Here is a 24,019-nt window from a genome sequence, read left to right as displayed (position 1 = left end):
TACAGGTTTTATTGTAGGCGGCTTATTTCCACGGAAGAGTCTGTATACCAGAGATTGCTAAACAACTCAATATTATGGTCTCCTATAAATGTGATTACACAGGCAGTATGTGTACTGTATGTGTATAGCCTTTTTTCTGAACCGGACCCAAGTGTAGGCCTAATGAACACAGGACACAACATCACAAAGTATCTATAATGTATTCTGTCTAGAGCATTTTATTGTTATTAAAATCAAAATGTCAACATTTTAAAATCATATACACGCAAGAACGCATTTAAATGTTAGCACAGCTCCTTCAAAATTTATACATATGTACTTTTTTTCTTTTCTTTTTTTACTTGTGGACAGACAAAAGCAAGTGGTCACTCAGACAGCAGAGGTGGGACACAGGAAAAGGAAGAACCATTGCAAGCCCCTCCCACCAACTAATAAACCAATTCCCACTACCCAAAATTAAGACGGCAATGCAGGCCCCTCGCTTTGTAGAGGAGCTATGACATGGTAAATAAGAAATACGACATACTAAGAGTAAACCCAACACTTCGCAAAAGTGCCACATTCTCCACTCCACCTCCTACAGAATTAAGAGAGGAATCGGCTTAGATATAAATATCGATTTGCACACCATCCAACTTATGAACTCCCTTCTTCCGTCCTGTACCCAAACTGCCTAAGGATAAGTGAAAAGAAAGGTAAGGAATCACCAGGTTTCAGTAGTGCAGAGAAGGGTGAGTGTCTGTCCATTACATACATTTATTCATATAGAAACTATGTTACAGAATTTCCCAAGCATGAATTACAGGCAACCCACTACCACATCAACTGTACATGTCTCAAGAGAGCCAGCAAAGGTTTTTCTATCTCCCAAGTAACATGGTCATCACCAATAGTTAAAGCAATATATACAGCTGTCCAATCAGGGAATCAGTCTTTATGGTACAGGAAAAAAAGGAAAAAAAAAACTTTGAACATAATCTAGATTTCAACTAATCTGTCCCATTGCGGGATCATTTTAGGTAGGGCATGCTGCTTTGTGTTTTATTAAACAAGCCTACTGGGGAGAGAGGACAGCGGAACAGCCGTCCAAATGAATGATAAACTCTTCAGCGCAGATACGCACAATATACAACAGGCATATCCGAGTTCATTATTACATCCTAATACGCATTTGTTAGGAAACTTCAACTCTTGTGTTTTTGTTTTTTTTACACACAGCTTTCGCTTGCCACACCTCCTGTGTTACATATAGTTCCTGTTTTATTATCCACAGAAGTATCACAATTATTGTAAAAGGGTTGGTTTATTTAACAGAAGTGAGTCCGACAGCAGTATGTAGAGCAAGCGCAGCAAACCCAAAAAAGATTAACAGTAATAGTAATAATATTAACATTAATCAATACAATAAGGCAACAAACAAACAACATAAAATGCTGGTAAAGACATACAGATTCTATTGATATGAATGAGGAGGGGGAGGAGGAGAGGGGGGGGGTCCGGTGCAAAGTGATGATCGGAAGGAATCCCTCCAAAAAAGAAATAAAAGAAACATCTTTGTTTAAAGTGTCATTTTAACTTAGTCAATGAAACCCACACACATTCTCTCACACGCGCGTTGGAAAAACACCCACTGTACATTCCTGTGATGTTATGGTGGAAAAGAGGAGCCATCACCACCAGGAATTTGTGGGGAATTCCCTGTCTCCTTGGTTTTGTTTAAGGTCTCCTGACAACCTGAAGAGCTTCATATACTTTGTTGTGCAGTGTCATACACTGAAAATAGCAGATCTACAAGCCCACATTGTGAGCTAGTAGATCTGCCGTGTTCGTTGAACAACGCTGGCATGCAATGAAGTATAAATCTGGCTTCAGTGTTTCCATTTGGGACACAAATTCACTTTCTGCCTACCAAGCAGCAGAAAGTGGCTTCAAATTAAAAGACTGGAAACCCACGAAAAAGTCCAATTTAAACAGATTGGTCACATTTTGGGTCATCTGCTAAAAGCACATACTGTGCACAGTCATTTGTGATCAACAGTGTGCCTACATAATACATTACGCAATTGCCGTCGCTATCCAATCGTGCGACTAGGACAGAAGAATGAACTGTAATGAGGGAGAGCAGTATTGCGCGCACACGCGCACGAACACACACACACACACGCACGCACACACACCTTACTTCAGTTCAATGATTACAATGCTAAAATCAGGAAACCATGCAGGCATCAGGGGTTGTAGATTAAGGAAAAAGTATCAAGATAGTTCAGTGGCCTTACAATCTAATTTATAAATCATATGGATGGAACTTGTATTTAGCTTAAAAAAAACAAATAAAAAAACAAACAAAAAATAAATAAAAAAGAAACAAATCAATAAACGTGCGTTTATTGTTACTGTATGGAAATTACATGTATCTAGGTCAGTAACCAATGTGATGTATTCCAAGTTGTGACGTCTAGGATCATATGGCAGATGAACTAGACCAAAATGGTGTGAGGAGCAAGAGTGGAGAGAGACAGGAAAATGGTAATGCACAAACTGTAAAGAGAGAGAGACCGAAGCCAGAGACGCAGTCGAGTGAAGGAGGAGTGGAGACAGACGGGTGGAGAGGGGGTGGGGGAGATGTAAGTCCACACAGTCCAGCCCAGGTCAGCATCCATCCCCTGTTCCTTCCCTCCACGGCCCCATTCTCGTGCAGCTCCTGGTGCAGTAGGGGTGGGGGAAGGGCGGTGTGGATAAATGAGTAGAGGGGATGGCAGAGAGGGCAGAGGGTGGGTAAGAGAGACGGTAAGAGTGAGGCGGTCGCTTGGTTCATTAGCAGCCGCATCCTTCCCTCTGGGGCTGTGGTTCGCTGGTTAGCCGGCCGCCCTGGGGGGCCGAGGGCTTATGTTGGACCCCTGACTCAGCGGCATTCAGGTCCAGGCTGCCATCTTGGATGTTCTGGTAGATCTTCTTGGCAGCCTCCAGGAAGGCATCTTCAACATTCTCACCCCTACAGAAAGAAATGTACACATGCAAGGTGAGAGACAAGACACGGCGAGCAGTGAGCTGTGCAATGGAGTGAATAAGTACCCCAAATGTCCATTCTAGTTGTAGAGTAGCTGATGTTAAACTGACTTACGTTTTTGCACTGGCTTCCAGGAATAACAGACCTGTGGAACATTACACAGAAGATGGTGTCAGACACAATGAGGTGAAATAATTTCAGCCAAGTCTTCATGCGAGTTAAATGCTTTCCAATTCACCTATCCATAATTCGGCAATCGTTTCCATCCCCCATTTGCACATTACATTTTTTCGATAAAGCCCAAAAATCCACTCCCTTCAGGCAAAAAGGTTTTTTTTAATTTTAAGGTTTTTCATTCAGGATTCAAAATCCGAAATGCGCAAAAGAAACGCTTGATGGAAACACACCTACTGGTCTCTTTTAGAAAACTAGAGTGGTGCCCATTGGAGCCTCTACAGCAGTGCCCATTGGGCACTGGCCTACTTGGAACGATGCAAGTTGGAAATGCATGCCCCATCCAGATATTATGTCTGTGTCCCTTTTATTCCCAGTTTTGGAGTTCTTTGTCAGGTATGCCCAAATATGGAGTCTATGCAGACATCAGAATTATGTCAGAACAGGCCAGCTCCATATATGGATACTGGGCAGGGGCCCTGTTCAGAGCCCGGGCCTTTTTGGGGCAGTTCTGGACAACCGTGGGTCCGACCGACCCGGGCACCCTGTGGTGGTGTGGAACGCGTGTGTCGAATTTGAAGTCTACTCATGCACCACATCATCCTAGGTGATAAGGTGACCACCGTTTCGGAGTATGACTAGGCCTTAAGCTCTCACCGTTCTCCTCAGCAAACTGCTTAGCCTCCTCGTATGTGACATCCCTCTGGGCCTCCAGGTCAGCTTTGTTCCCTATGAGAATGATCACCTGAGGAGAAGGGGGAAATTACAGTTAATTTTGATAGCAACATCACCAGGGGAAATCAAGTTTGTGCAGATGTACACAGTCATAGCAAATAAAGTTTAAAAAAAAAGAACAAGGCAGCAAATTAAAAACATCTCAAACGCAATATTTCTTATGCAGCAATGCTGTGCTTCATGCTGTACCCTTACACTCATTCACACCAGGGGGCAGTCCAGTATAACCAGTACTAAACTGATGGCCACTGAGCAGCTGCACTGGATCAGTTGGGAAGTGCCTTGGTACTTAGAAGCCATTCGGAGGCCAATTTCAAATGCATGACGTTTTAAATCAAAGTCAGGCGTGGTCTGCAAAGTGTGGCCTTGAGGTCCGATATATATAATTATAATATATAATGCAAATGCACAATGTACTGGTTTTGTTTGTGGTTATGTCTGAGTCATGGTGATGTGGCCCTGCCTATACAGTATACGAGTGGTTTTCAACCCTTTTCATATCAAGGTCGGAGGTCCATTATTTATTTGAGCCACGGACCACCATTTGATGAGATTTACTCTTAGACCCGCCAAAACGAAAGAATATTTTGTTGTCATTGGATAAGATTTTGCCCACATTTCCATGCAGTAATGATGTGGTACCATGGGAGAGATAACTGGCAAACGTTGATCAAAATAACAATTATTCTACATTCTCTAATCGTGTAGACTTCTTGTAAATTAAGTAATGAAGATGTTGACAATAATTTAACTCTTGAGAACGTAAAGGGTCCACTTGGTTTCATTTTACGCTCTCAAGACTTAAAGATCCAATTGATCAACTCGCCATCATTTAGCTGGGGACCACCTGGAATCCACTGGTTGAAACCCACTGCAGTATATGAATATCAGGTCTGTTTATGGTTATGTCAGAGTGACGTGGGCGTGGTACGGCTGCCCACCGTCCCTCTCATTAGCCACTTTTAATATAGGAAAAGTTGTAAGTGCTTGTGACTAAATAATAACTATAGGGTCATTGGAACAGTTTATTTTTTTCGATTTCCTAAACCGATTTATAATTTATATACAAACCCATTTGAGCTTCAGCAGTCATGCAACTGTTAATTTCTATCTCTATTGAAGCAAGCAGTTAATATTTCTGAAAACAGCTGTGTATAAAACATTTTACTATCGTCTTTATACCAGAAAAATCATAGAACAGTCAGGACAACGGATTTTGTGGAAACTGAAAGTGCACAGGGTAAATGAGAGCAGTATGATTTAGAAGTAATCATATTGACAAAGCAATCCAATTTGTGAAATGGACAGGGCGCTGGGATTCCAAGAAAATTCAACACAGCAACATTATGAGATTGGAGAAACAGAGGAAGAGTGGAGAGGGAAACACAAAGATAGTAAGAACAAAGTAAATATATATTGGAAATGCTATTTTATAAGCACACTATACATTTCCTCCCCTGGTATAAGCACACGCCACACTATATACATTTCCTCCCCTGGTATAAGCACACTGTATACATTTCCTCCCCTGGTATTTGTCATTTTGTTCGTTTATTTTATTTGTGTGCACAATATACCATTATTTTCCACCCTCCCATGCTCTTTTTTTATGTTTATTTTATGGCTTTCGCCTTTATTTTATATTTTTTATGGAGGGACAGACAGTAGGCTGACAGGAAATGGGGAGAGAGATTGCTTACATTACTGCAAAAGAATAATGCTCAAAACGTTTGTTACCAGTCTACTTTTCCCCCACACAGCTTCACAGAATCATCGTTTTTTTACGTCTAGAGACTCCCGTCAAGGACAGGCTTCAGACGCACCTCCTCCGGAGACTTAGCTTATTTTGTGCAAACGTTTTTTCCCTACTTTTACAGTTTTTTCCTTTCTTTAACTGTATATATGATGATTTCCTTTGTGTATATTTGTACGTCTTTAAATGTTCTGATGAATTGAAAATGGAGGACCCTGATGTAAACAGGTTTTCTGGTTTCATCCTTGTAGAAGTTTTTGTATTGAACTGCACTTTCGTTGAAATGTACCCATCCTACATACTGTGAATAAAATAATCAACCAATCAATCAATAATGATACACCAGAGGCCACAGAAACCAGGAAACATGCTAATACAGCGACTTGGGCAACTCACAATCAAGTTCACATTTATATCAGCATACTTACGGTATTAGGGTTGGTGAGGTTTCTCGCATCCGTCAGCCAGCTACTGAGGTGGTTATACGTGCTTCTCCTAATGTGGCACAGAATTAAAAACACAAGGAGAGATACACTATTATGACACCTGGTAATTAGAAAGCACAATGTGACAGTCCTAAAAGGATCAATAAGAGTATGTTTGTGCAACATTGTCGTCACTTTGGTTCTCATGGCTATTATACACCAATCATCATTTGGTTCTTGGGCAGGTACCTTTTCACTGGCACTTAAGGCAGACATTTGGGCACTATTTTATATTGATGCGGAAGGAATGCGGACCATGTTGACTCAATGCGACATGCGTTTTGACATGGTTAGCTCTAGGTTTTTTTGTTGTTGTGGCTTTCGCCTTTATTTTTTATAGAGGGATAGACAATAGGCTGACAGGAAATGGGGAGAGAGATGGGGAGGTGACAAGCATTAGAGGCCGTCGAGATCGGGAGTCGAACCCGTGGCACACTGCCAGACTGGAGTACCAGCCACGGTGCCGGGACCGCAGAGCCGCGGCCCAGGCCAGAGCTCTAGGTTAAGGCCAGGCACACTTCTTAAATGTTAAGGTTTGTGGTAGGCTTATGGTCAGGCCAGGGTACCAGCTCAGTGGCCTAGTGGTTAGAGTTGGATATTGGGAGGTCTGGTTTCATCATTGGCCAAGTAGACCATAGAGACTATGGTACCCAATGCCTTGGCACTCAGTCAGCATGAAGGGGGGGGTAGGTCCCAGCGACATACTGTACTACCTTCATGTCCAGGGGCAGAGGTGTACTTGTACATCATGGCTGAGGGTTGAACACCAGGCCCGCTCACGCTACAGTAACAGAATATAGGCTCCTGACCTATGGACCACATGGCTACTTACTTTACTTATGGCTAGGCAAGGGTTTAGGGTAGGGCACAGTCACACGCATGCTTTAGAAGCGCCAACGGATTCTGAGGGCGGCGTCAAACATCCATTTCCCCATGTTGTCCTGTGGGTAGTTTTCTGGCGTGTAGTTTGTTTCACGCAGGTTGAAGTGAAATGCGGTGGGGACAACCACGGTGGTGGTTATTTCCTATTGGTTGACACCTGCTTAAAGTTCACCAATGTTGAATTCCAAGCTTCAGACGTGTTGAAAACCACTCATGTCAATGTCGTCAACGTGCCACAATGGGGAACTCCACCCCTTTGCTCCCATAGAAGCTGCTGTTTTTGATGCGCGTGTGTGACCGTGTGTACTAAAGGTTACAAACGGACCACGTTTAGTCCACATTCCATCAGCGAATGGGCCACATTCTTCCTGCATCAAAACAGTATGCAAAATGTTGCCCACAGTGTCAGCATGTGCACGCCAAGGACACCTGCTTAAGTGGCAAACCATGTGAGGCATGTGAACAGGCTGCTTTAGTAGATACCATTTATGTGCCTGCGAAGGCCTTAACGGGGACACTGGGTGTGGACCGGACAGACATTCCCCATGCCGAGCTGTGTTTACTTAGCAAGCCACTGATACCATCTCACAGTTTGGATAAGGAGGAGGGAGTCAGGGCCACAAGAAAGAATGGCCATGTTTGTTCAAAGGTTATTACTGCCAGGGGCTAGTTATCAGATGCTAGAGGCAACCTATGTAAGTGGATGCACACATTAAGTCAATACCTGGTGATGTCATAGACCATGAGTGCCCCTGCGGCGCCACGGTAGTAGGAGCGGGTAACGGCCCTGAAACGCTCCTGGCCCGCTGTGTCCCAGATCTGGAGCTTGATCTTCTGTCCGCTCACCTCAATTATCCTGGTGCCGAACTCCACGCCAATTGTGTGGGGGCAGTCTGCCATGACTGTGGAACACAGAAATGAAGATACGCTGGTGATGTTCCAGTATATGGAATGGTACGGGGAATAAAAAGGCAGTAATTATCAAAAACGTATTGCTTGTTGTTCCATTTTCATTCATCCCTACAAGTACCTTCTTTTTCACAGCCGAATAATAAAGCAAAAAGATTTTCTTATTCTTGTATCATTTTTCACCTACATTATTTTACACACAACACACAAGTAATAACATTCCCAACCCCCTAATCTTCATTGTGAGCCTACAGCAGATGGAGACAGCAGCAGAGCAGTCTCCCAAATGATCATTCAGACGGTTTTATCCATCTACATCATCGTCCTTGTCAGGCAGAAACCTTTTACGATATCATGTTTTTTAATGGATCATACTACAGCGTCATACAATCGTATCAAAAGTAGCAGATGTGCAAGCTCGGAATGCAGCTCGAAGCAGGGTGCTTTGAGCTTGTAGATCTGCTACTTTCTTCCTTTCTGAATTTGAACATACAAGGTTTACACCCGGCAGAGACGTCATAATATAAATGGCACACTTGACACTTATCCAGAGCGTTTCTAAAGCGTTTGTCGTGTGTGTGTGCTTCTAGTGTTTGAGCCATGCAGGATGCGCTGGTGGATGAATGTAAGCCTGATTTATACATAGCTGCACGCCAGTGTCGCACACCGAAAATAGCCAATCTACAAGCTCACAGTGCAATGTGGCGCAACGCTTTGTGAGTTTGTAGATCTGCAACACGGTGCACACAACCAAGTATAATTTAGGCATAAGGGAGCACAGCATCTGGCTTGTCAATAGTGGGTAAAATGTGAGTAAAATGTGAGTAGACGAGGTGAATAGTAATGGGAGGCTGCAGCTGACACATACGCACATTCAAAGAAGAGTCTCTCACACTTGAGCTCACATTTGACTTCTCTTGAACGTCTCACTTCCCCTGACATAAAGAAATCTAAGAAATGGAAGCCTCTCCAGTGAAACCTGGCATTCTCGCATATAAAGGAGACAATTAGCCAGTAGAAAATGAGGAACAGTACTTACATTTCTTCTCTGTGAATTGATGAAGCAAACACGACTTCCCTACCCCCATGTCCCCTGTGAAAAGACAAGGCAGAACGCGACTGAAAAGGACAGACGATTAGGGTGTTCTCACACCAGCCTTGTTAAGTCTGGTTGAATGGAACTCTAGTGTGTTTACCCCTTGGTGCGGTTTGTCTGGGCAGGTGTGAAAACTGCATCAAACTTGGGTAAGACCAAAACAACCGCACCAAGACCCTTTTGAGAAGGTTAATATCACGGACCGGTTGTATTCACACCCTGACGTGGTTCGCTGCAGGTGGATGTGATTAACACTGTGGTACTGTATGTAAAATGGAGCCTTGCTGCTGGTAAGCCAAGCAGCGAGGAACCCTTGTGTTCACAGCGATCATATGTGAACATCATTTGCGCATCATTTGAGTCATGTTGCGTTCACACGGGCCAGATTAAACAATGCAGTCTACCATTCATTGTCAAAGGAAGCCAGCGATGTGTCGTGGGAAGGCACAACAATGCATGTAGCAGCTCCAAATCAACTCACAATGAATCTTTGCATCGTTTCATCTGCCTGTGAACGCACCATCACTGATCTTTACAACGTCAGTTATGTAGGAAAACTGATGTTTTGGGGATCAGTGAGACTGCACTGATGATTGGCAATGGGCATGTCATTTTAGAAATACTACTTTTAATTATTTTATACTTTGGCTATTAAAAAAATAGCAGATGTACAAGCTTACACTGAACTTGTAGATCAGCTATCTTTTAAACCTTGTGAAAATGTGTGCAAAAGCGATCTTTTTTTTACTTAAATCTTTGCTTCAGGGGGTCCCTGGAACAAAATATTTTGAAATGGGGATGCTTGGCTAAATACATACAATGTTGGGGGTCCTTGACATGAGAACATTTGATCACCACTGATAATAGCAACAACGTATGTCTTTTAGAAAGTGTTCGGATTTAGAAGACATTTGTAGAATCGGCTTCAGGGACATTCAGCTTGGCCCCTTTTTGGCTCACTTACCAATAATGATGTATTTGAAAATGTAGGAGTAGTTGTACGGTGCAGTCGCCATCGTGGCTCTAAGAGAGAAATGGGAATAGAAAGAAAGGGAGAGAGAGAAGGCATGCCGTTAGACATGGTGTGTATACATGAAACATTGTTTACCGGTAGTCACAGAACAAAAATCACTCATGTGAAGTGAGGGGTGCCCACTGCCCACTGTGGCTGCCATGCCACATGACGTCACAGGGGACAGTGATACAAAGTAATAATAAAAAATAGGCGTTAGTCAAACAGTCTTACCAATTCTGAGAGTAAAGAGACATAAGTGTTATTTTGTTTACCCTGGCAGCACTGGTTGGCAGGTATCAATACACTTTTAGACCGACATGTTTGTGCCAGCATGGATAACATTTCGTTCTTGATCGCCTCTCGTCTTGATTGTTTGAACATGACGTCATGGGCCGCTATGCTCAATAACAGGCTTGATAAGCCTAAAGCTTATTCATAACGGGTACTCAATAAGCTTGTTATCGGATTGTTTCGGGTATCATTTATCGAGCTCCATCCCTACTAACCAATGACTAGTCTAAACTAAGTATGCACCCCGAAAAAGTGCCCCTCAGGACACAGGTCTCCACCAGGGCAGGTCAGCCTTCTGGTGGCGCTATAATAGGCCAATGTGAAAAGGGTGCCATTTGTTCTTATGTATGCCTTTGATGGCAATTGGATGATTTGATGCATTTTATTCCAAAAATGTGTTTTGCTAAAATCCACCTGTTTGTGGCGCTATAACAGGCCAATGTGAAAAGGGTGGAAGGAGGAACTTTGGGGCAGGCCTGTCTAGAGTTTAAATGGACAATGGACAGCCGTATCAGTCAAAAGGGAAACATTAAAGATGGATGGGGAAGGATCAACATACTGTATGGAATGTCAGAACAGGTTCTGACATATTAATATTGATGACATCAGGGATCTATGTCAGTCATCTCCATATTTGGGCAATGTGTCAGTTCAATCCAACCTCCATCGTCTATCTAGTAGTATAAAAATCACACATGTGTGAAGTGAGGGGCGCTAATATATATACACATTGATTAGGTGATGTAATGGTGATGAATAGTGAACAAACGGTGCCAACACAAACATTAAATGCCATTAACAATAAAGAGACAATATGACGTAAATCGTAATGAGGGACAATATGACGTAATTTCCCTTTCATTGCCAATGGCGTTTTATAACATTGAACTAAAACCAAACATTAAACCTGTATATAGGAGGGGCTAGCGCCCCTCAAAACAGAATTACTTCCCTGGACTACAGGCAGGCGTGGCAGTATGCACAAGGAATATGGCACTGGTCGGTCCAGTGGTTTTCAAGATCAGCCACAGACAGTCCGGTGCCGTGTCATTAGTCAGAAGGTTCATTGTTCCGAAATTACTATCCCTATCTCTAACCCTAACCTAAACATAACCGCAAGCACGGGAGCAGTGCATGTTCGCTAACCTTAATGCATATACGGGACCTCGAATCTATGGGCAGTTCCCGACAGTCCACCACTTGCACCAATGAGCAAGTCGAAATATCAAGGTACACCCGTCACATCCTGTATGTGAAAATAGAACAATCTACAAGCTCACAACGTATCACATGTGAGCTTGTAAAAATAAATCCCCTGTATTGGGAAAATATGTGCTGTTGTCCCAAGGAAAGGCACATGAACCTGGAGTCTGGACTTCTGCTTCAGAACTGTTTGGGAACCACTTTTCTGGTCCAGTGGTTTGCGAGATTAGCCACAGATAAATGGAATTATAGACAGACATGTACTATGTAGGGGTGAAAACAATCTCCCCTTTCCCTTCGGTCTGACGGAGATAACAAACAGAGGGGCGGTCACTCCGGTCAGTGGGTTAGTGTTTCACTGAGGTGCAGTCCGAGGGATCAGACATATGCAAAGTTAACTTGTCTCCTAATGATTATTTTAGTGCTTATTGATTGATTAACAATTGGCATTAATTCCTGCTTCCTAAGTGCTAATATCATTTAAATAACTACAAGACATTTGGTGTTGATCAGTCCAGTAGTTTATCAGGATTAGTTGCAGAGAGACGGACAGACAGACATTCAAGACCGCCTTTGGCCTAGAAGAGATACAAAAATGTAGTGTAGGAGCAGTAGGATGGAAAATGTCTATACAAGGTGGGGGAGAAGCAGTGAGCAAAAGAATATCAGTGCACAGTTGCATGGATAACTAATTAGTAGTAGTATGAGCCTATGAGGGTAATTTAAGGCGAACATGTCACACTTGAGTCTCTCCTCTCTAATTAAGATCGTCAGCATGGGGTCAGTTACCATCAGAATGGCACATAGCTAGTCATTCTGCTGGAATCCAGCTGCAAACTGCAAGAAATCATGAAAGAAATATAATGAAGGAAAAACTGAGAGAATGACAAAAGAAAGTCACTGATAATAACTAAAACTATTAATTCGTTACTAGTATTGAACTATTATTGTGCTTAGCGTATTTCATATCATACATACACCATGGCATGGATGCACTCACTAGAAGAAAAACAAATGTTACAAAAAAATGTAAGACTAATGAGTGAGCTTCACTTTTTCCCCTCATCTCTGTAGAACAGTGCCTGCCTATGGTTTTTTTTGCACTACTCAACTCCCAAATGTGAAGCTACTGCCACGGTGCCACCCGTTTCATAGTTACACACACACACACACACACACACAGCACCTTCTTGCTACTCAGCCGACAGCCACACTGACATCCACTGTTTCCTTCTTGGTCAGATGGTTTCTACTAACCAAAAATAATGCAACAATGCAAGCATATGCCTTTTTTTATTTTTATGAGGAATCTGAGGATATGGCTCAACTACAATGCCTATTGATTCGGTTTACCACCAATAGCAGTTAAGTGTGTGTCATGGCAGCTCAGCGATGCAACGTCACCCATCAACAACATATAAGCAATATTCTAGCCATTTCATGATGGTCGGTCAAAAGTGTTTTTAAAAAAGGAACATTTAACACCAATGTTATGTTGTTTACTTGTATGCTATACAACAGGGCAGATTATGGATCACACATAAATTCCAGCCAAACCCTTTCATCTCAAATCTAGCAGACACATGAGCACTAAGAATAACAATTACAACCATTTTCACAACACTTAGCCGTGAAAACGAAACCCAAGCACCAAACAACGCCAAAATGTTTTCAATAGCACACTACATACATTATGAAAAATAAAGCCATAAAGGCAACAAAAAGGCTAGGTCTAGCAAGGACACGGCTCAAGGACTTCAGCATCAGAGAATACACAGACTTCATAAAGAGGTTATGCAAAATGTTTGAACGGGGTATCAGTTGGGATTTTGGGAAAGTAATAGTGACAGTTGACAGAGTCTACATCCGAGAGATTGTTTCCACTGCTGTTCAGAGATTGCATTTGTGAATGATGCTACCTGCCCGTGACCAGACAGGGTTGAACCTCCATGGAGGTGGGCCCAAAAGTTTTTAAGTCTGGTGTCTTTTTACGTTAAAGAATAATGAGTCAGGGTGGCCATCGCTGCTGGGTCGGGTGGCCATTTGAGGGTAGAATAGTGTTTAATTCCATTGTGTAGTGTAGAGCCTGCTTAAGGAACAGTATAATTCCACTTTTCAGCGTCATCTGCTGTAGTTAGAAACAAGTAACAACTGCCGGGCTCATGGTGGCGCTATAACCGGCAGATGTGAAAAATGCAGGGCAAATGTATTTCCCTGGCCTCTAGGGAGAGCGTCTACAAAGTTGTACACAGATCGGTGCAATTATAGGTAAGAACAGTAATGCAGAGAAATTGGGGCAGGTTTGTTGTTGGCATCCAGGGAGGCAGAGATTATCTGTACGCAGACGGACGGACACACGGACAGACGGAGTGCAAAACATACTCTCCCTTCGGCTGGTGGAGACAATTAGGGTAAGTACACACATTTATAAGCAAGGCAGGTATTTTAAAAGGATTAACATGCAGTTTCACCAACTAACATGATAGTTTTGAATTTGAAAGAAAAGGATTGAAAATGTTTGCTTCATTAAATAACCACATAATGTGTCTGCGTGCTGCAGTCTCTGGACAGAAAGACAGACGAGGAGAAACAGAAGACAACTGAAGTACCCATGTTGGCTCTGAACAAAGTAATCATTCACACTCCAAACCAACCTCACAGTAGCTAACATCAGTATAACCAATACAGTACTACTTAACACAAAACTAGAGTTTGACTGATGTCAGACTTTTGGGTCCGATGCTGATCCACATTTTGATCCATAGTCTAGGACCAAAATATCAGTCATAAAAACATCTGTAATTGGCAGTGTAGGTCTAGGACCTAGACGACCAATTAGATGTTTTTTGTCAGGTGAAACCTGACTAGTGAAAGCTCATGAAATGTAGAAAAACTAGTCATACATGAGTCATATTGAGGACCTAGTCCAGTGCCACACACACTGCTGTCATGTATTGGTTACTCAGGTCACATGACCAGGAAACAGGTAACAGGAAGCAGGTAACAGAAATCTTTAGAGACACCCGTGACGCAATGTTATGTAACGTAATGTTATGATTGAGACCGGATGGTTGAGAGGAGAGTTCGTTACTAAATAACGAAACCAGCACTTCTTTCACCTGACAAATATCAGTGATCATTTCTTGTTTTACCATAATTGTCAAAAAGTGTCAAACATTTGAATTTAAGAACGTTTAACATATAAAACAATATAAATGTCTACACAAATGCCATTTTATATAAAAATAAACATGAACCAAATGTTATTTAACCACTAAAGCCCTATTAAAAGGTTAAAGATATATATATTCTAAAACCTAGACATAATGTATGTTATTGCACCAGTATACATGGTGAAAATAAAGGCTTGGTGGGAACTTAATAGAATGTTTGTGATGTGAATCTATAATTTTAGTTACTCATGGAAGCATTTTAGTATAGTGCATGACGATAGTGTGCTAGGTTTCCCTGCATGCTTGTATAGAGCCCATTTTTCACAAATATTCATTTCAAATAGTTGCTCAGAGATCACAAAGAACAGCTATTCTCCATACTCTCTCACTTCCCCAACTAGAAGAGAAGGCAACTAAAAACATGGCATACTGACACTGACACAGCCATTCATATTCAACTGATTTTGTGGAGAATTTGTAGCAACGAACTGACAGTTTTTCATTCCAACCTGCCTGATGTAAAAACCCTGCCAGAGTGCCTGTCTACTACATCCCCTCACATGACCCTCATGTGGTGCCTCTAGCCCCAGAATCCAGTCTGAGGCTTTTCAGTGCTGCAGGAGCTCAGCTATAGGTACAAAGAGTCAAAGACCATAACAAGAGCAGAACCTGTATCGCAATAACATTTTGTTTTAGTCTGTTACACTGCACTTTCTAGAAAGGCCTAATCAATGCTATGTTCAAATTAACGACAACAAAGCAACCAGCGGCGGCTATTAATTTTCAATGGAAGCTGATGACAGGAAGCTACAAACTGAGGTCCGACATCTGTCACTGCATGACGGTTGCTACACAAATCAAAGTTGAGCCTTCGATTAGCCTCCGTTTTTGTCAGTGCTCCAATGACGCGGAGAAGTGTCAACCGAATCAATCACGTTTTGTTGTTTCTCTCCCACTCCCCCCACCCCCCAAGATTCCTGTTCCGTTCCACAAATGGATGAAAAATGTATCATTTACCGGCACGGCACATTACATAATCACATCAACAAGCACTTGAGAAACGGTTCAACGGTGATAATGTAGCTGGCCACACTTGGCCTGTTTTGTAGCTTTTGCCGCTAGTAGCCCGAACACAGCATAAGAGCATACATCGATGAGAGAGTCACAGTAGCATGTGACTGGACTGCAGCCTCAGCACTTCCCCCCTCAATTCTCCAGCATGCCGATTCATAAAACAGACAAACACCGTCAGTGCTGTACCACCTCTCCACATCCACTTGCTGGTGGCATGGATGCACTGCAAGAGATTCACACATACATATCTGGACAGATTACACCAAAGTGAATCATAAGGGTAGTCATGCTTTCACATTCAGACCTAGCATTCAAATCACGTGACTTGCTTCACAAGGCCAACACAATAATGATGACATCATCGTCACTGATAATGGCAGGGATGACCACACAGTTCAAATACCGTAAAAAATACGTTCAAATTGATTTGAATTATTGTATTATGTCAGATACAAAAAGCTGTAGTTAAGAAAAAAAGTTAAACTTAAGGTTTTTATATTCAACCACTAATATGGCGTACACTGTTGATGTTAGGATGAACTTGCTGTGACATTTTATTATACTAATACTTTACATCTACACAACACACACACACACACACAGTCACACACACACACCATTCCAAAAGGCAATGTGTATGTCCCATGTACAGAGACTGCATGTACATCGTACAAAAATAAAATAGATTTAACAGTCTATATGCTGGGAAGCTAAAACATGTAGGTCATCAATGACACTTCTATCTAGAGATAACTGGTCCTTAAGTTCAAGGCTGTAATGATTGATAGTTATGAACCAAATAGACCGGATCTGTAGCTCAAGAGAGTGTATAAGTGTAGATTGGGGTCGAAGATCAAAATAAATAAATAAAAAATTGGAGTCCGTGGCCTTATGTATATTAAACCTGAAATTAACTAAGGTTGAATCACTACTAAACAAAAGAAAAGGGCAACATACAAAGGCCATAAATACACACTTTCTGTTGGTTAAAATCAACTGAATTAGTAAATAGTATACCCGTCCCGAAAGCCAGCTAACTTAGCATAGCAGACCGGAGTGTAGTCACTCACAACAAGTCATATGTCTGGGTTAATTCATTCCCATCTAAAATTAGCCTGCACGTGTACTATAATGCATAAAAAAAATACAATAAAATAGCATAGTGCCGCTGGCACACTGAAACGACAGAGCCAGGTGCACGCAGAGGGAAATGTGTCACTATTATATGCTCATCGGCTAGCTTTGATAACAACCACCATCAGGCCTCAAGGATGGACGTTATGACAGCTGAGCAACATGAAAAATAACGCTGCATTACATTGACAACACCACCACCACCACGTACAAAACTGGGCCGTAGTCACAATATTATCTCACTGATATTACTTTACCTGTTAATTAATATAAGGTTTATTACTTAATTCGTCACGCGACCCTTTAAAGACAAGTATATATCTCTCGTCTCGACAAGAAAAACAACGTATTTAACAAGACAGGACGCCATTTTCAGCTGAAATAATATTTTTGTCGAGTGAAAGGGGCCGTTAAGAGGACATGGTATAAACTCACATCGGGTCGAAATGATTTGACAAATCAAATGCTATCGCTAGCAGGCTAGTTAGTTAGCTGTGGTTATGTAGAAGTATCTAATGTCAAAGACAGCATTTTTGTTATCTGTGATGACGGTGGCTGTGACCGTGGCGGCTTTAAACCCGTTTTCATTTGTCATAATAATGATACATTTGGAATATTTCTCCCAGGTAAGAGTAACGCTGAAAAAAAACCAACAGCAGTTAGCTACCTGTCAAGCAAAGGCTAACGTTCGCCGAAAATAGCAGATCTGCAAGCTCACAACGCGAAGCGACCGCGACGCGTTGTGAGCTTGTAGATCTGCTATTTTCGGCGCGCGACTCCGTCTCGCGACGAAGTACAAATCCGTTAGCTAGCTCGCTATAGCTGCCGCCGCTTGGCTAACGTTGAGCTAGCCGAGGCTGTTATTACACAGGGAGCAGTCCACTCCACCAAAACATACATGTTCTTTTACATCCGCACGAAGACACGCACATGTTCACTCGCGTGTTCATACTTGCCCTTTGTCAGTGTGCTTACCAGGAGTTGTGTGTTTTTTTTTGTCTACCGTCTTGAGCACTCCAGAAGAAGCCGAAGAGAGGAGAGTCTGACTGCAGGTTTATCCTAGTGGCTGAAGTGTCTCTCTGCTGCCTTGACTGTCCAAGATGGCTCCTTCCTGCACAGGGTTTCCTCCGCTCGATACAATGGGCTTCTGGGAGGACAAAGAGCAATAGATAGATATGCGGCGATTTTGCGCCTGTTTGCGGCAATAATGCGCACTGGAATTGAGAGGAAGCTCACCTGCACAGGTGTATATTCGGGGTAAGCCTATAAAATGTTTATATCTCATCATTCTCTGACATGTAGGCCAGTGATTCTCAAACTTTTTCAATGTAAGGAGTAACGACCCAGTCACCCACAGTGTAATATGCATGAGATAGGGGCCAGCAGGGCAGGGCCACAGACCCCCATTTGAAAAAATCTCTAGTGGGACCCCAATCTACATGTGGAATTGGGATTTTCCGTAGGTTGTGTACATTTGTATGCACCCTGAAATAACTTAAATAAGTGTCAATTATTTATTCCCGTAACTATGAATCATCATACAGTAGTTAGGAAGGACCCCTGGGAGTCCCTGGGCCTGGATCTATGCTCCTCAGACATTAAGAACCAGTTTGAGAAGAACCACATCGTATTGTATTCAGGTTGTGACATTGGTTGATGGTTGAATTACTGTACATTTCAAGCACAACTCAATACAAAAACTGTTAACTGTGAGTGGACGACACCATACAAGCATATACACAATAGGGCCCACCGTTTTCAATTCATCAAAACATTTAGAGACGTACAAATATACACTTCTATCTATATAGCCAAAAACAGGAAATCATCATAGAGGTAGGTAAAGTGAGGGGAAAGGGGGGTGGGTGGGGGATTCAGATTTTATGTGGGGCAATTTTGAATTGCAGCCTGCCCTTTGAGAGCGGTTTTGAATGAGTCAAGGGATTCGAATGTCTTAATGACTGTTGGTAGGAGCAAAATAAATTTAGTCCCTTGTTTCTTGCCGAAGCTGGGTTGCACATGGTTTGTTGAACTCCCTCTGGTGTTGTGGGTGTGGACTTCGTTGACATTAAGGAAGTATTTAGACAGGTACATGGGTATCTTGGTGGTGTAACAAATCTTTTGGACCAGACCCATTGCAAGATGCTGTACTCTGTCGTCAACCCTAAGCAGGTGTAGACTGGCCACAGGACCTACCGGTCATATTACCGGTGGGCCGCGACCGTAGGGGGCCGCTCAAGTTATGATATGATTGGGGGGGGTTTGGCAGGCATCTTGAATCCTTTTGCCAGCATTCTTGTGAGAGCAACAAAGAGTTCTGTAGTTGTCTGTTGGTTTGTATCATTTATGTTGTTCTGTAAAAGTGGTGGTATTAGGGCTTGTTTGTTTGTTTGTGCCTCGACGGAGCAGGTTTCTGCTATCTGCGTGCTGTTTGTGGTGGGTATTTTTTGTCCCAGTCCAGCCCTGACCTTAAGCCATTCCAGACTGTCAAAGTGGGCAGGGGTGAGGTGGGTTCGGGGAATGAGGCCAAGTAGAAGCCTGACCAGTTTGTTTTGGTAAGTCTGGAGCCTTGTTTTAAGGGCCTTTGAGGTGCTGTGGTACCAAGAGGTACATGCATAGTCGAAAGGTCATGTCTCACCTAGACATTCAATTTAGCAAACAGGCCGGCTCTGTTAGCTCAATGGTAAAAATGTCAGCACTTGCGCAGGAAACCAGGTTCAAATCCGGGGTAGAAGAGGACAGTTACGTAGTGTTGCTTTAATGTCTTACTGCACCACATGCTTTTTACATTTCTGACTACTGTAATAAAGTATTCAATCGATCATCAAATACAGGCAAACAATTGGGACCCAAGGAAAGCAATACTTGCCAATGTATTGCCTACTTGCCTACTCTATTTATGTATATCTGTTACTGACTTGAGCATAATTTGTATTAAACCATGTGAACCTCGAGTTATTTTTAGATGAGTGATTATAAGCTCTATGACTGTGAAGTGTGAAAAATCTTTAAAGCAGTGCATCAATGGTGATAATAAAACGGACAGACTGTATAGGTCACAAGACTTAAAAAATATGAAATGTTTTTTAATACAGTATTTCACACATTACATAATTTCACTGTACAATATTTCTTACCATAATCATTCTTACAATCACAATATAAACACATGCGGCATGCATCTTCAAGCTTTGCTTGAGCTGGACAGAAAACTGATTAATTGATTTCATCATATTAAAAGAGCCTATCCTTTGATGTTTAAACAACTCGGAAGCATTTCATCAAGAAAATGTACATTTCAACAGTTTTCTATGTTCATGGTAAAACTCATTGAATCGTGGACTACTATTTTATCTCATAAATGTCGGCCTTCATCTGAGCAACGATAGGCATGTAAAATGAATGGATTGGTGGTGATCTACATGGAATGATTATTACTTGATTTAGAACTTAACTGAGGAAAAGAAAGCTAGCATATACCATTATTTGCCATCATTATGATAGCTTAAGTGGTATTCTGACAAATGATATTGCACATAGCCTTGGATTAAGACTATCATAGATGTATTTTATTGAGTCTAACTTTTACTTTCATATCTACGCGAGCAAAGGTCAGGCTCGATAAAATACATCTACAGTATGATAGTTTTGATCCAAGGCTATATTGCAAATATCTCTGTGGACAATAAGAACATACTAAATAAACTTCCCATGAAGTCCTTAACATGAGCCAACACTGAGATTAATGTCTTTGAGGGAAGCATTTCTCCAAAATTCCATATGCTGATGTGAATATTAGTCCCTGCGAGCTGACTCCACATCACAACCATAATATTATTATGAGGCTGCTCAATGCACAAACATAGTTCATTACACTTGGTTGCCAGGAGGAGGTGCTGTTACACAGGTCTGAGGCACAGCACTTGATGCGCACACCCGGCAGCTCATGTTGCTGGCAGTGTCTGGATGTGGCACAACCACTGGTCAGGACAATGTCCAAAGCCGCTGCAATGACAGGAGGACAGAGACAGCACAGGAATCAATCAGCCAGGAATGACAAGACAGTCGTGGGCTCAGCAAGAAATAAGCATGCAAAGCATGATGCAATGCAACATTGCATGAGGAGAATACATTTTGGCCAAATTATCTAAAGGGCAAAAACATTAAACAGACATTAAATATTTTTTAAATATATTATTAATTATTATTTTATCAAGAATCCTTCCTTCTATCTCAATCACAACAAGACAAACAAGTCTACACATGCAGCAAAGCAAGCTACGTGTAGAGTGTCCAGGAGAAATATTTTGTGGTGTGATTATGGAAAGATGTTCAACAGCTGAGGACAAAGGGTACTAGGACACTAAAGTCTGTTATGAAACTGCAGCAGCATCCGCTTTGTTTTGGTCCGACTGACCCATATGAACATTAGCTGGAAGATCGGGCACAAAGTACTCCCAAGACAGTGTTGAAAGATGTTGACACAATCCCTGACATACTTGAGTGTGATGGACTGCTGTCAGAGCCCTTGGCTGGCCCTGTTATTGGAAATGGTGCCACATCAGCTCTTTCTATGAGGTCTACATTAGCTGTCAAGGAAAGCAACATCTGGCTCTTCCGTGCTTCACTGGCTATCAGCACAACTGTGAGACCATCATCACCCTGTCTTGGGTGTCCTCTGCCTTCATTTGCACATGAATCCTACCGACCCTATTCTGGGCACGTCATAGTAGGGAAACATTCGTCACGTTTTTCTGTTTGTTTGTTTTTCCTGAAAACTATGAGGAGCTTGCACAGAACAAAAACTATAATCCATTTCACCCACTTCTTCACACCTGTATAACCTGTAATGTGACACAAAGGATTCGGATTGTGATTCTGATGCATTGTGAGCTTGTGGATCTGCTATTTTTGTTGTCAGATCAGATCACTGCATGGGGGACTCCAGTCAGGAACGTAGGCCTATTTGAACGAATAAAACATTAATTTAACCAATTTGTATTGGTATATAGAGCATACAAGTATTTACACACACATCGACAGTGGGTGCTGGGCCAATACGGCGATCATGGAAGGAGGTAGGGCCTGCACACCATCTAGCACAACTTCAGTGGTTGGAGGTTGTCTCCATACTGTTCCACTGAGAAATGTAGATCCTGTGTCGTGTTACGGTAGGAAACCTACAGTATTGACAGGTTCGTTAGTGCAATATATCGCCTGGCCAAGTGGAGATTGCCTCTTGGATGAGTGAGTCGTAGAAAGATGTTCATAGCGGTTCGAATCACGGGTAGGACACAAATCTTACAGATTGCAGCTTCAACCTTTTTTTCCCCCTGTGTAAATAAAGACATGTACGTACTGCTTTCTGTTCTTATGCAGAAGCGGTGTTTGAAACCCTTGTGTGAGGTGGTGCAGGTGATGACCTCTGGGTTGGAGCAGCCCACGTCCACATATTTCTGCCCCAGGATGATATTGCAGCCATAGCACTGAAGACTGTGGACTGTGGAGGAGGACACATGTTACTGTTGATATGGAAACTTATACAGTAAGTGCAATATCCAGTATAATATTCAATATACTACACATTGTTCCATTTGTACCTCTCTCAGAGTTAAAAATGCATGAATTAATACTGAGGATGTATTGTCTCAAACTGTGTAAAGATGTCCTTAGTATACCACACTATTATAACTATTTAATGAACAATACAGGCATCCAATTCATAAAAGAATACAAGTACACATAAAATTCAAAGGGATAAAAAATAATAAAACATGAAGGCTTTCCATCATGGTCCTTTGATTTACATGATGGATGTTCGTGTGTGTGTGTGTGTGTGTGGGGGGGGGGTATTATCGATAATACAAAAGCCAAACTAAATGAGCAATTGCAGTATTAGAAGCAGTAGGACTGACGCAGATTAAAATACATGCACAATCGGCATATAGTACGCAATTGACTGACACGCGCAATTATTACACACCTTTCAAGGCAAAAGAAGAACCTTCCACCCCAAATAGTTCAAACCAACCTCATGGTGGCACTATAAAAGGCCACTTCATGTTTTAGCCTCTTGAACCATACAATCAAAGTCTTTCCCCCCTGGATTCCTTGGATCATTTGCCATTTCTGCCTGGCAATATTTTACACCATTTTCTTTAAAAAATACCTCACTTGACGATTGACTTCTCTGGCCTAGTTAGGCAACCCGGCATGGCTAAGATCTGAACTTTCAATATATTTATTTAAATGTATCCGTTATGACCCGTTTAATAAATAAATAAAATATCCTAAAACCGCTCTTGCAGATAACTGTAACATGATTGATATGATTATCTATCATTGATGCTTTTAAGGAGGCGTGTTACACAATATAATGTTACAGTTTTTGGCAAGAGCAGTTTTGGTTGGATTCTACATCATTCTAGGATTGTATTGAATAAAAATGTATTACTTTCATCAATCTCAGTGGAGGTGTTCAAGAATTCAGTGGCGAGGGCATACGTCCACCAAAAAGCTCTGTGTGAAACCCTGGATTATAGACAAGACAGCCAACTGTAATTTCCTTTGAACTCATGAACATGCGCAGTCACGCACGCACACACACACGCACGCAGACACACGCACATGCACATGCACATGCGCACACACACACACACACACACACACACACACACACACACACACACACACACATACACACACACACTCTCTCACTATAAAAAACCACACCTGTGTGAACTGAGCAGTGCAACTATATAACTATTTATTGTTATAGTTACTGTACTGTACTGTACTGTACTGTACTGTACTGTACTGTGCGGAAAATCCAGACCCCCAGGAACGCACCCAGGGCGCTGGTCCCGTTCCGGTGAGCCACCCTCGTGTCCGAAGCGGTCGAGAAAGGACAGAGTTACCATGTGGGGGTCCCCGGAACATGCAGAGCCCCAGGAACGGCCCAGGGCTCATACTGTACGGTACTCTGTGCTGTACTCTACTGACCACTTTAGGTGTTGCAGCTGTCTGTGCTCAGACATAGATACAGACACAGAGACAGACATACATACTGTACACACATTGCTGCG

The 24,019-nt window shown here is 42.2% G+C and overlaps 1 protein-coding gene across 1 annotated transcript; it reads right to left on the bottom strand.

The window, feature by feature from the left end:
- Positions 1-191: 191 nt before the first annotated feature.
- rab14l (RAB14, member RAS oncogene family, like) lies at positions 192-18,039 on the bottom strand. The gene is made up of 8 exons (XM_080755783.1): positions 17,910-18,039; positions 10,009-10,067; positions 8,988-9,041; positions 7,764-7,941; positions 6,101-6,167; positions 3,842-3,929; positions 3,125-3,155; positions 192-2,995 (listed from the first exon to the last, which is right to left on the bottom strand). Exons 2-8 carry the CDS (start codon positions 10,058-10,060, stop codon positions 2,818-2,820), a joined length of 648 nt encoding a protein of 215 aa, XP_080611909.1. The 5' UTR covers positions 10,061-10,067; positions 17,910-18,039; the 3' UTR covers positions 192-2,817.
- Positions 18,040-24,019: the final 5,980 nt, after the last annotated feature.

This window comes from Protomyctophum bolini (genome assembly GCF_963924005.1).
Source record: "Protomyctophum bolini genome assembly, chromosome: 22".
Classification (NCBI taxonomy): Eukaryota; Metazoa; Chordata; class Actinopteri; order Myctophiformes; family Myctophidae; genus Protomyctophum; species Protomyctophum bolini.
The sequence above is the reverse complement of the archived record's forward strand: the minus strand, read 5'-3'. Positions and strand labels throughout refer to the sequence as shown.

Excerpts from the sequence above, each read along its gene's own strand:
- rab14l (XM_080755783.1), bottom strand. The coding sequence starts at position 10,060 with ATGGCGACTGCACCGTACAACTACTCCTACATTTTCAAATACATCATT. Across the intron at positions 6,168-7,763 it reads ATGGTCTATGACATCACCAG|GAGAAGCACGTATAACCACC; the intron begins GTATTGACTTAA and ends GTGCCACATTAG. Across the intron at positions 3,156-3,841 it reads GCAGTTTGCTGAGGAGAACG|GTCTGTTATTCCTGGAAGCC; the intron begins GTGAGAGCTTAA and ends AATGTTCCACAG.